We start from the raw sequence: 13,853 nt of genomic DNA, 5'->3' as shown, positions 1-13,853 counted from the left end.
ATCATCTGCCATGTTTTCCAATCAGCTTTTTGTACTGGAAAGATTAGAGTGTTACATGGTGAGTCAGGACATGGTCTAATTATTCCAGCATCCAAAAGGTCTTTTATAACAGGTTTTATTCCTTCCTGTGCTTCCGGTTTCAGTGGGTACTGTTTTATTCTTGGTCTACATTGTGATTTTGGGGTAATGGTGACAGGTTCCACTATAGTAATTAGTCCTACATCTGTCAGGCCTTGTGGACCATAAGGTCTTAGGCAGAGTCTGTAGGTCATCCTCATCAGACTGCGATAGTAGGACTGCAGAATCTAAATTGGGTCTGGGCAAGTCTTTAACCTTTGGTTCTGCATCAAAGAGAACTCTGTATGACATTCTCCAGAGCTCTGTACTTGGTCTGTACATCCAGCTTGCCTTTTGGGGGCAGGGCAGAAAATCAGATGTAATTTCTGCTGCTTTTAAGCGAGGGCCTGTGTCTCTCCATTGTGTGTTATCAGTTGTAAGCCAAGATAAATGTGGGACCCATGGAAGGCAGTAAGAGGATAGGTGTTGTGTGGGCAGAAACACAGATGCTGGTGCAAATGAGTTTCCAGCATTTGTAGCCACAATCACTGGCTCCTGCTTTAAGAATTTTTTTGCATACTTTTCATCTGGTGTTAAACACACATTCATGATAACACGTAGTTCAGCTAATGGTGTTTCATCAACAGGGACAGACAGAGACTCTCTTGCTTTGGTTAAGAGTTCACTTTTTCATTTATCTGTTTAAGAAATGGCAGCTGCAGAGCGTAATACACAGGGTTTTTCAGTTAGTGTGGCCATAATGCTTTCAACTCTTATAGCTTTCATTCCTCCCTTTCTAGGGAAAATTGCAATACCTAATTTTTCCATGAAGTCACGCCCTAAGAAGTTAATGGGGCAGCTAGGTGGAATTACAACAGGGGCCTGCAGCCTTTATCCTGTCTGGAGGTCACAGATGTCGATGGAGAGTGACATCCACTCTTGTGAGGTTTGACCATTTGCTGATTTTACAAATATAGGGGTATTGGAGGATTTATGCCCTACACTGTTTTTAACGCAAGTTTTACATGCTCCAGAGTTGCATAAGAAGGTCACAGGATGACCATGGACAGTCAGAACAACATATGGCTTTTCTTTCAATCCATTTAGCAGTTCCCATGCCCCATACACATTCACAATTTGGGCCTGAAACCTCATCTGTGGCATTTGGTTTATCTAGTCACGCTTGAAAAGGTCGTAAACCGCTCCTGCAACCTCGTCCCCTTCCTCTATGGTATGGAGCCTGTCTCTGATTAGGACATTCTTTAGACCAGTGGTCTGGTGACCCTCAAATCCAGCATCCCTCCTCTGTTTGTGGTGTTCTATATCTAAACCGAGAAACCCCCAAGCCCGTGGGCCGCCCCTGCCCCCCTGGAACTCACCTCTATTTCCTTGAGGAGGTCGGGTGGCTTGAAATGAGAACACTTCCTCTGGATCAGAGGTGGGATCTGCCCAGAAAATTTGTGCATCTTCTGCACTATCACTTCCTCCTCCTTTTTTGGCATGTTTCTCAGCATGACGTGCATATTCCATTAACTCTTGAACGGTGGAGGTGTTAAATATGACTAGATGTTTTCTAATCCATTTAGCGATGTGTGGGTGGAACCCAGACATTAACATATTTTTTAGTAGTTGTTGGTAAGGAGAGTTATTGTGGTCATCAACTGTAATGCCGCTGAAGGCTGACCGTTACAAATCAGCTTCATCAGGAAGCTGTTAACACAGAAATGTGTAAATGTTTCTAACCTCCAGGCAAACATCCAAAAAACACTTAATAATGTACCACAAAAGATAGGAGCCAAGTAAACAATACACAGAATAATGATATGAAAACATAACATTTCAAATAAACTCTTAAGTAAATGAACTTAGATAATAACTTTTCCAAGAGTGGGTGTGAAATAGAGGTGGAGTTTTTCTCTCATGTCTTTTCTGCATAAAAGCTGTTGTAGCTCTGGTTGTGCTGCTCCAGAGAAGCTGGGAGTGCATGAAGCCTCAGCCTGTTCTGGGACATATGACTGGATTACACTGCACAAAGGTAGGAGCATTTTTTAAATTCTTGCAGAAATCTGCATTGTGTACCAAAACAGTTAGATATGATCGAAATACAAATAAAATGACTTGTTTAATAGAGCCAGTATTAAAAGAAAATAAGAGAAAACAATTGGCTCTTTGTTCTGGTGCTTGAATGAATTGATTTGTGCTTTCAGTAAAATCTTTAATGTAAAAAATTTACCAAAGTCAATTTTTACATTGCACAGAGTGTAAACTCCCTTACAAATCAATCATTACCTGATGAGTACAAAGGTTGGGTATGACAGAAGTAAATAAAATAATGAAGCAATTTATTTCTGCTTTGAAACAATAACTTGCATTTGAATTGACAATATTTAGTTTTAAAGCTTTTAATGGTTTTGTACTCAAATATTAAAAGTCATTTTTCTTACTTAGGATATTCAGAAGAATATCAGCAGCTCCTCTTCTACACCTGTTCCAGTCAGCTCTTCTTCTCCAGTCTTTACTGTAAGTTTGTATTTTTCTTTAATTTCACTAATAATCCTGGTTTGTAATGACAGAAGCAATGTGTGCAATTATTTAAATCCAGGAGCTCCATCCTCTCATGGCTAGCCATGAGAACAACCCCTCCCTGGAAGACAGGGTGGAGGGCCAATCAGGGCCTGCAGGACCAGCAAGCCTGCACAGGGCCTGGACCCACTTCCTGAAGGGGGTGTCCTATTTCTCAGGAGACATGGAGGTGTTTGGAAAATGGATGGAGAGTAAGTCAAACCTAACACAGAGTCCTTAACTTTAAAAACAGAGCAGTGCTGAAGAACAAAATGGTCCACAGACTGCTCTGAAAGTTAGAATAATCTAGTCATAAGAAAAACTGAGATACAGCTAACAAACATTTACAAGTCTAAATCTATAATTGTCCAACCTTTCATTGGGGTAATGAACTAGTTTGTGCTTCTTCCTTTCAGAACAGTTTTTTTTGCTGCAGCTCCTGGACTGGGTCCTGCGTGGAGCAGCTCAAGTGATGTTTGTTAACAACCCTCTGAGTGGCCTGGTCATTTTTGCTGGCCTCATCCTGCAAAATTATTGGTGGGCCCTCAATGGTTTCGTGGGGACACTCTTTGCAACAATTTCTGCTCTCATTCTGCAACAAAGCAGGTGAGAAAGTAAAATTAATCTGGAATAAGTCATTATGTGGGAATATAAATAAAAGTACTTAAGTGACGTAAAGTAAAATATGAACAGTAGTGATCAGTTAGGGTTACTGTCTTTCAGGAGTGCAATAGCTGCAGGACTTTATGGATACAACGGCATCCTGGTGGGTCTCCTGATGGCTGTGTTCTCCAATGCAGGTGACTGGTATTGGTGGCTTCTGCTGCCCAACATCTTCATGTCCATGATGTGGTAAGCATTGGCGTGTCCATGCAGGCTTCAACTTTCTGAAACAACCCTGAGAATTATTAAAAGACAACTTCAAGATATTAAAACATCCAAATACTTTTCATTTTTATTTGCAACCTATCGCTGAAAAAACAATCAAAATGTTTAACTTAGGAATCAACATTTGATGGAATGACCTGGATTTTGCATCTGGTTTAATTCGTGTTAGCATGCTGTCCACTCATCATTCACATTGGCTTTGGGTTCAAGTCCTCACCTGAGCAGACCTCCTTAACAAGAATATTAAGTGGATATATGGGAAATCAACAAACTCTATAATGTAATTACTGTTATGCAGATATTCTCATTTCAGAAAACTTCAGCAGTCTCTTCATTTCTCATATGCAGCTGTATATTTAACCCTATTTCATTCAGTGATGAAGAAAGACAGCGCTTTAGGTGCTTTAATAGATTTGTAGTGGTTTGCAGCAGACAGATGTTCCTCACGAGCCTGATTCTTTTTAACAAAGGATGTTTTGGGTTGCTTTATTTCAGCCCGATTGTGTCCAGTGCCCTGGCATCTATTAACACCCGCTGGGATCTGCCGGTGTTCACGCTGCCGTTCAACATCCTGGTGTGTCTCCACATGGTCGCCACAGGCCACTATAACCACCATTTCCCCCAAGTCCTCATCCAGCCACGCTCAGAGCTGCCCAACATCACCTGGTCTGAAATCGACGTGGCAAAGGTCAGCAGCAGTCTCCTTTTTTCCTCTGTTTCTTTCTCTGCTCTGTGTCTGTATCTGTTGCAGAGTACTTTTCAAGTGTTTATCTTTAAAGGCAAAGTTTGTCATTTGAAATGCTTTAGAAAAATATATTTTCTTTATCTCCTTTTCAGCTGTTCAGGTCCATACCAGTGGGAATAGGACAGGTGTATGGCTGCGACAACCCTTGGACAGGAGGGATCTTCATCATCTCCCTCTTCATCTCTTCACCCATCACCTGTGTCCATGCTGTCCTGGGATCTGCTGTGGGAATGGTGTCAGGTGAGGGATTCGAACAAAGTCTCTATTGAGGCTAATGCAGCAACAATCAACCACACATTATGTTTGCGTCCTTGTGAATCAAGACAACAATATCCCAATCTCAAATCTTTAGCTTCTCCCAAAAGGCTTCCTTATACTTTTCCATCTGTCTTCCCAATAATGCCGATTAACTTCCCAGTTTCTGCTGAAGGAGATGTTGAGGAAATAAATAAGTCTTACTTAAGCTGAAACACTGAGTCAATCAAGAACGAATCAAAATGCATTTTGAATATTATTTTATTAAGAAATAAAGCAAAGAATATGAGCAATGACTCCCCCAGCTAGTCCAGGGAAGTGAAGAAAAGATGAAAGTACATTGCTTTTAATATCCACCAGCCCTCTTACAGAGGGCGCAAAAGGGAGGATCCCACCAGTTTGAGTTTACTTCACTACTCTGGTATTTACAGAATGTGACCCTGGATGGTTCAAACCCAGTTCAGAAATACCCGTTATTTTGTGTTTCCAGCAAGCTGCCTCCAACGTGAAGGGTGCTTCATGGATAAAATTGCTTGCTTGCTTGATTGATTGAAATAAAACAAAGTTTGACATAACAGAGAGCAGCCACACAGCATGATGCTGCCACCCCCATGCTTGTAATTGATCCAGTAGAACATATAGGGCAAATATTAAGTTTAGCAGAACTCTGAGTTGATACTGTTTTCTTTTGACTTATTGTTTCCGGTTCTTTGAGTTTTGCGTATTTCTTTTCCTTCTCACAGGTCTGGCTTTATCAGCTCCCTTTGAGGACATTTACTTTGGTCTCTGGGGATACAACTGCGTCTTAGCCTGCATCGCTGTAGGAGGGATGTTTTACGCTCTCACCTGGCAGGTGCACCTGCTCGCCATCACATGTGGTGAGTAGATAGCCACCAAGATAAAGCCTCCATCTAAAAGGTGTGGGTGCGTCACTTAACTGTAAGAAACCGAGTCAAGCGTAGATATGGTATTTCTGATATGTTCTGATAATCACACTTGTTATATCACGGGGATTTGAAGACTTTTTCTCCTCTGCAGCTTTTTTCTGCGCGTACCTTGGCTCAGCCATCTCCAACGTCATGTCCACGGTTGGTATAGAGATCTGCACCAACAGATTTTGATTTGCCATTTATTTGTATCTCACACTCTGTTTATGTATTCCAGCTGGGTTTGCCGGCGTGCACCTGGCCTTTCTGCCTGTCTGCCCTCACCTTCCTCCTCCTAACGACGGGGACCAAGAGGATATTCAAGCTCCCGCTGGCCAAAGTCACCTACCCTGAGAAAAACCTGGCCTTCTACTGGAGGCTGAGGAAGCAGGAGAAGGCAGAGAAGGCAGCGAGAGAGAGTCAGGAGCAGCTGAACGCTGAGATAACCCTGCATGACAAAAAGCAATTAAAACTGGAACTTCGACGAATAGAGGAGGGGAGACAAGAAAGTGAAAACAACAACAGTACTGAAATGGATGAGGGCGTTAATGTGGAAAGAACAAACGGAGAAGATAATTCCACCAAGGTTGTTCCTGCTGACTATGTCTGAACAATATTCTTGGAAATAGTGAAGATGTGAAAATAAGGAGTGAAATGTTTGAATAATGTAAAAATATGTAGTTGTAAATATATATATATTTTTATTATTCTGCTGTCAATATTCATATTGTTTTTTAAGAGTAATGTTCAATTTAGCAACCAGTACTTCTTGTATACACTTGTCTTAATGTGGGTGCTAAGCTTTTATTTGCACTGTAATTTTTTTTGGAACAATAAATTTTGGTGTTTTCAAAAACAGGGAATTTCTGTCAGCAGGATAACTAGCTGTGCACTCCACTAAGCTGGTCTTTGTGGATGAGTGGCACAAGAAAAGCTGTTTTGTTTACAAAGCCATAAAAAACATGTAAACTCTGTTTCTGATATGCGAAATGTTAAGCGTGTAGGAAATATAATGCTGTCTACTGTCATGAACGTACCACCCCGTTGATATTTTCACCACCATACTGGTGAAAAACTGTTAGAGGCTGCAAAAAGCTTAAGATTAGGGGGAAGGTTCACTTTTCAGCAGGACAATGACTAAATATACAGTCAGAACTACACTCAACAGCCACTTTATTAGGTCCAACTTCTCATTAATGCAAATGTCAAATCAGCCAATTGGATGGCAGCAACTCAATGCATTTAGGTGTGTACACATGGCCAAGATGATCTGCTGCAGTTCAAAGAGAGCATCGGAATGGGGAACAAAGGTGACTTAAGTGACTTTGAATGTGTCATGGTTGTTGGTGCCAGATGGGCTGTTCTGAGTATTTCATAAACTGCTGATCTACTGGAATTTTCACGCACAAGTATCTCTAGGGTTTACAGAGAATGGTCCGAAAAAGAGAAAAGATCGAGTGAGCAGCAGTTCTGGGGGCACAAATGCCTTGTTGAAGCTAGAGGTCAGAGGAGAATGACCAGATGTGTTTGAGCTGATAGAACGGCAACAGTAACTCAAATAACCGCTCGTTACAACCAATGCAGAAGAGCGTTTCTGAACGCACAACACATCGAACGTTGAGGCGGCTGGGCTACAGCAGCAGAAGACCAACCGGGAGCCACTCCTGTCAGCTAAGAACTGGAAACTGAGGCTACAATTCACACAGGCTCACCAAAATTGGACAACAGAAGTTCGGGAAAAATGCTGCCTGGTCTGATGAGTCTTGATTTCTGCTGCGACATTTGGATGGTACGGTCAGAATTTGGCTTCAACAACATGAAACAGGAGTGACACTGAAATGTTAAATGAACCTTGTATCAACGGTTCAGGCTGGTGGTGGTGAGGCAATGGTGTGGGCAATATTTTTCTGGCACACTTTGGGCACCCATTAGTACCAATTGTGTCAACGACACAGCCTACCTGAGTATTGTTGCTGACCATGTCCATCCGTTTATGACCACAGTGTACCCGTCTTCGGATGGCTACTTCCAAAGGGTAGTGCACCATGTCATAAAGCATGAATCCTCTTAGACTGGTTTCTTGAACAATGTGGTCACTAAACTCTAATGGCCTCCACAGTCACCAGATCTCAATCCAATAGAGTACCTTTGGGAAATGGTGGAACGGGAGAATCGCATCATGGATGTGCAGCCGACAAATCTGCAGCAACTGCATGATGCCGTAGTGTTAATATGGACCAGAGTCTCTGAGGAATGTTTCCAGTACCTTATTGAACCAATGCCACAAAGGATTAAGGCAGTTCTGAAGGCAACAATCCAGTACAAGCAAGATGTACCTAATAAAGTGGCCGGTGAGTGTACGTCAGGTTGGTTTAGATTAAAGCTTATTCACTTGTTTGAATGGCCCAGTCAAAGTGTAGATATAGATCAAGTTTTTAGAATGTAGCACATTAAGCTTTTATTTGGTAAGAATGATTCACTCTTTTACACTGATGAATTATTCTTATTGGTTTATCCTTTCCAGTGATGTTTGTGCTCGTTCATTGAGAATGAACCCGAAACTTTAAATATTTAATGTTTGTACTTCCCCATTAAATTTCTATCACACCTAAATCAGTTGAAGCTTTGGCTCTGCTCACAAAGAGATAAGTTTCTGCCTGGTTGCAACTAGTCATCATGATGTGACTTTAAACACAGAGTTACTTTATGTTATTATAGGTTTAGTCACAAGATGCATTGCAAATTTTTGAGAGGCCCCCATGACTGCATAAAAACATGTAAATAAATATGACCCTGCTCACTGCAACACAAAGCAGATTTGTCCGTTTATTAATCTGGCTTAGGGGACTTGCACAACGAGTCTGAGAGATTCCAGAGACTGTTGCAGTTCCTGATTTAAATGGTCAGAGAATGGGATTAAATATGATCTGAGGCCCAGCACACTGAAGTGCTGAAATTAAAAAAAGCCTAACTCCAAATTTGTTTCTCAAGCCCCTTTAGTGTTTTCATTTTCTTAATCAAAGAATGTTTGTATTACAGCAAGACACAATTAATAGACTCCTGACACTCATGGATATCAGGATACTCATGGATTAACTTGTTGGATGTTTAAAGGTTTTCATATTTTTTTTAAACTTTAACTTCAGTATTATTTTATTTAGATTTTATGTGATAGATGCTCATCAAAGTACTGCCCAATCCAGAAGTATAAGGAAAATTATTATTTTTAAATTATTGTTTTGCAATAAAATAAAAAAAAAAAAAAAACTGCCTGTGCCTGTGAAGTTCTTGCTGCTGGTACTGCTGCAAGTCTTTGGAGGCATGTCTCTTCCAGGTCTGCACATATATCATTAATTTTTTTTAAAATCACATAACCTCTTCTACTTTGTTGGTTTTGCTCATGTAAAATGAATTTCCTCATGGCTGAATTTGAAGATCAAATCAAAAACTTTAGACTGCGTTTATAACTGTGGTCAATTTTGACCTTTTTTGCTCCCATCAAGTCAGAGCAGACTGGATTTGGCTTCAATAGCTTCAATTTGGTTATTCAAGCTATTAATACACAGTCAAAAGAAAAAGTAAGATTGAATAACTGCTAAATACTGAAAGTTTAGGAAGGCTTAAACAAAAAGATTATTTATGAATAACTCTACAGTAGTAATATATCATTTTTTAAAACTTTAGTTAGGCAATCAACTTGATAAAATCTTGACTCTGTTTAAGCATGTTAGGTGACAACATCTCTAGTAACGTAAATTACTAGAGGTGTAATTTACATTACATCTCTAGTTCTCTTGTTCTTTCACTATCTACACGTTAGATTAAGATGAAGCTTCAAAGCTGCAGCTTCTCTCTGCATATTTGCTACATCTCCCGTCGACAAACAGCAAAATCATGCAAAAAACTGAGACCAAAAACTGAGGAGAAAATGATTCCTTCTGTATGCCTCCTAAGTTTGCCCTAAAAAAAATTCCTAAATCTTTAGCTCATGTCTAAACACAGAAGTGAGCTAAAGAAACCTCATTTCTGTATGGGGTCAGGCATGATCATATAGCAAAATCCATCAGCTTCAGCATTACTGTCGACAATGACTGCATTTGAGGAAATTACATTTTCATTTTCCTGTCAGTTGACGTTACGTATGTCGATGTTATGTAAGTGATTTACACATGTTTGTCAAATTTCTGGAACCTCACAAGATCACACCTTTTGTGCCAGGTGCAGGTAAAAGCTTCGCTCTAGTGAAACTATGCAACAGCAACCTTTATGGAAACCTGTTGCGCCTCCTTCGTCAATCCAAACATTTGAGATAGAAAAATGTGATAAGTGCCAGACAAGATCAGAACACAGCATGCCAGCGGCTTCCAGAAGCCTTTGGAGAAAACTCAGTATTAAAACTGCAGTGTTTCTCAGTCACACGGCTCACAGAGAGATTACATCACACTCAACAAGTGTCATTCCTCTGTCAACTGACTCTTACATCCGTCTGCCATTTCGATTCACAGCAATGGTTGGATAATTTTTTACAAGTGTTTCAACATGACTATGATTCATCCTTTGAAACATTACTATCTTGTCTTCAAGTAGAAAGACTTTATTCTTAGGTGCTGTTGAATAAAGAGCAAAGGAGGCTAGATGGATAAGACAGCCTGGTTATCCCACAGCATCAGGTTTTGCAGTTTCAGCTTACATAACGGCTGTCGACGAGCAGATAAAGTCCAAAGTGACATCAAGAGGCTGGTTTAATTGATGACTATAAATTAAGTTTTATCAGTGTGTCCATTTTTCAGGACAGATATAGTTGCTTAGCACTTTGTATGACAGAGTTGTTTAAAAGCAACTTGGATCCATGAGCGACAAAAGTGTTTGCTGTGTTTTGACTCCAATAAAGTGTCAATTTCCTTTCTTCAGTTAGCCAGCACAAAGGACTAAAATGTTAAAACCCTACTTAATGTCAACAGAATTGTAATGTTCATATGATAAACACCACATAAGCATCATAATCATAACCTTTGTGGTCATCTGTGTAATCATAGTAAATATCTTTTCAGGATTTCATGACGCAGAGTGGACACTGCAGAGCTGTTTGCTTCCTTTGGGGAACTATAGGACCTCATTCAGCAGAATTTATGATTTTATGGTTTGTTGGCAGTGATGCCGTTGGATCAGGATACTGATCATTTCTATTATTTCAATTAGCAGACTTGTGCCAGATTAGGAGCTCGTTTCTGCCCAACCAGTCGAGATGAGAGCTTTTTATTCCCTCGCTACATGGACATGAAATATGTGATGCCATTACAGAAAAACCCTGAGTATGATTGGAAGAGACAACTCCATTAGTGCAAAGCTGCTGCACAATTTATGAGTACAAAGTATAAACTGTTACCTGGGTGCACTATCCAGGGATGCATGTAAGACAAAGGTTATCATACATTCGTGGAAGCCTTATACAACTCCAGTGGAAAAGGCAGTTTGACAAGCCTACAGTTGGACAGTCATGCTGACTGAAACCATATTGGTTACAGCATTTCATGATGAGCTCTGTGCTAAAGATGTACTGACAGAATTAGGAAAAAACTCAGTCACTATAAAGCTGCACGGGATGGGAAACCTTTAAATAAACGTCGTACTACAAACAAAAACTTTTATATATTTTAGAGTGATTTCATGTCTTAGACCAACAGAAAATGGAACAAAAATAACTTGTGGCTTAAAATATTTGGTAGAAATAAATATATAAATGATGCAGCCTGTTGTAGTCTGGATCAGACACAAATTACATCTATTAGCTAATCACTTTTAGAAGTCATTTAACTGATAAGACTAATCAGAATACACACTGAATGTCCTGGCTTACATGCGAAGGTTCATGTGTGGTGCAAAACTAAAACTTTACGTCTGTGTAACCCATATAGTCAGTATAATAATGAGGTGGCAGGGCAGCATCATGCTGTGAGGATGATTTTCTTTCTTTGCTTTCCTGAGCTAAAGTAAAGATGGCTAGAGTGTGAAACTTAGTGTCCGGATACGTAAAGCTAGTAAAGATCCTAAAATACCTGCAATTGTGTCCACATATAATTTTCCTTTCTTTTCAAAACTGCGCACTACTTTCTGCACAACATGAAAATGCAAAAGTGCATTGATGTTTGTGTTTGTAATGTGGCAAAAATTTGAGGGGTGTAAAGAAACATCAGGGGTGAAAATAAATGTGGAAGTCACCGTTGTACCAATTCACAAAAAGTTTTCTCAGGGCATACTGGAATTGAAGATTCATCACTTTTCAGTCAATGAAATGTTTTCAAATACATTCAAATCTAGTTTAATTGTGTTTCAGTTCATAAAAAAGAGTTAGTGTTCATATTGCTCACTTTATTCCAATCAAAAAATCCTCCTAGACTGTTTTTTTCCACACCAGTCCCGTTTCGTCGTGCAGGTTGATCTGATAAGATATAATCTGATTTAATGCCACTGATACGGTACACTGTGTGCCAGTGTCAGCGTCACCTGGTGATGGTGATGATGATCCACATTGTTTGGATTTCTGCTGTGCTTCTAACAAGGGTTGTCACCAAAAGCCGAAAGGAAGGACAAATGGATGAAAGACCAACACCAAATAGAGAACAACACAAGTGAAAGAAAATTATAAAATTGCATGATCTCTCTTTTGTTTTTTGTAGAATAAAATCTTGAGCTTTGCAGCATGCATTTGTTTTCAGTCCTGAATATTTTGACAAGCCTATATGGAAGTTAAGTGCAGCAGCTGAACACAAGATAGACCTAAGAAAGAAGCAGCTTCTTAGAGGCTGAGGAAGGCTTAAAAGCACGTTTCATTTCCAGTCGATCAATAAACTCATGGTTATGATGGAATGGTTTGACTCAGAACATATTTACCTGTTTGAGAGGCCTAGGTCTATTTTTAATTGTGAATTTATTCAATGTAGATTTAACAAACTAGGCATACCTATAAACTTATTTTCTTCCACATATTACAAGGCTTGGTGTTTCTGAGAACTCAAAGGAATGCCTTAAATTTTAAGACACTTTTAAATTCAAATGAACACTTTTACAAGATCCTATAAAGATGAAAAGGTGATCTGCTCTGACTGCCACTGAGGAAGCATGATGATTAGGTTTTTGGATTTATTAAGTTAAACAGTGGTCAGATTATTGCCACATCATCTTTAAATGACTAAAATGCTCTGTAATTTAAGAGAGGAAATCTCTGGTATCAATTGGAATCTGCTAATCTCTTTTGATCAGGAATCACGTGAGATCAGCAATCTGAAGCGCTGCAGCATCGCTGCCCTACTTAACATCGTATCTGTTATTTTTAATCACCTGATCACCTGGCATGATGCAAGTTAAGTACAAATGATGATAATGAAATCAGGTACGCTGCAAACATGAATTAGTCTAGACATGATGAAGCATCTGGTGTTCAAATGTTGGTGTAGGGGCCCCAAAAGCACTGGGTCGGCCTTGAGGCAGCCATCTTTTCAAATGTCTGAAACGCCAAAGACAGGACACAAAATTAGGATGACGTTTTCCGAATCAGTGAATGAATATTTGTGCTCAAGTTTAGTTTTTCTGCAGTTCTAACTCTACAACTGATTTGTGTGATATGTTCTCTTTGGGCTAATCATTTGGGTCAAGATGCTATCTTTAATCATATTTTTTAAAGTGTAGAGGAGAATGTCAACACGTCAGCAGTGGCTTTCAAAGTATGAGGTCAAGCACAATATCTAGATGTGGAGTCAAAGGCTAACGCTCTCAAACAAGACATAAGTCTTCAACAATGTAAGAGAAAAATGTCTTCAAAGTATCTCAAAGCGATTAATAGGATAGCTACTTTACGCTTCATCAACTTCACTTAAAACATTTTACGTTTACATAAACTGAAACAAATAAAATTAATTCAGGAGTTTCATCTTACCAAGTATTTATTATCTAGTCTCTAGAGCAAATAGTACACTTGAAATAAGACAAAACTAACTTACAAGTCATTTTTCAGCCAGATATAGGAGCTTGTTTTAAGTCAGTAATTTCTTAATATTAAAGAAAAAGTGCTAATTCACTTTTAACACAGCAAAAATCTCTTGCAATAAGCGAAATAATCTGCCAGTGGAGCTGGTACTTTGGTCTGTGCGTTACTGGTCAGTTTAGACAGACCAGTAAAGCTCATCCTTCAAACAAAAAAATAGGAGTTCAGCCATATGAATTTAAATGATTAAGTTTAATCTAATGTCACCAGAGGACTTTTTCAACATTCTAGTGAATATTCAAGGTCAGCTCTTTTCATCTATTTTTTTTTAAAATAGCTGTTTCTCTTTTATCTACTGTTGTAAAAGATAAACAAAAGCCACCATTTATGATTATTCTGCTGGTCAACGCATTTGGTACAATTCAAAAATGCTTCCAAC

The 13,853-nt window shown here is 39.3% G+C and overlaps 1 protein-coding gene across 1 annotated transcript; it reads left to right on the top strand.

Annotated features, from left to right (window-relative positions):
- Nucleotides 1–587: 587 nt before the first annotated feature.
- Nucleotides 588–8,792, top strand: slc14a2 (solute carrier family 14 member 2). Its single transcript, XM_032578283.1, has 10 exons — nucleotides 588–2,092; nucleotides 2,506–2,577; nucleotides 2,660–2,831; nucleotides 3,036–3,225; nucleotides 3,343–3,471; nucleotides 4,003–4,195; nucleotides 4,345–4,492; nucleotides 5,251–5,385; nucleotides 5,546–5,595; nucleotides 5,672–8,792. The coding sequence occupies exons 1-10, from the start codon at nucleotides 2,042–2,044 to the stop codon at nucleotides 6,041–6,043; spliced, it is 1,512 nt and encodes a 503-aa protein (XP_032434174.1). The 5' UTR covers nucleotides 588–2,041; the 3' UTR covers nucleotides 6,044–8,792.
- The last annotated feature ends 5,061 nt before the right edge of the window (nucleotides 8,793–13,853 follow it).

This window comes from Xiphophorus hellerii, chromosome 12, assembly GCF_003331165.1.
Source record: "Xiphophorus hellerii strain 12219 chromosome 12, Xiphophorus_hellerii-4.1, whole genome shotgun sequence".
NCBI lineage: Eukaryota > Metazoa > Chordata > Actinopteri > Cyprinodontiformes > Poeciliidae > Xiphophorus > Xiphophorus hellerii.
This window is presented reverse-complemented; position numbering and strand designations above follow the sequence as displayed.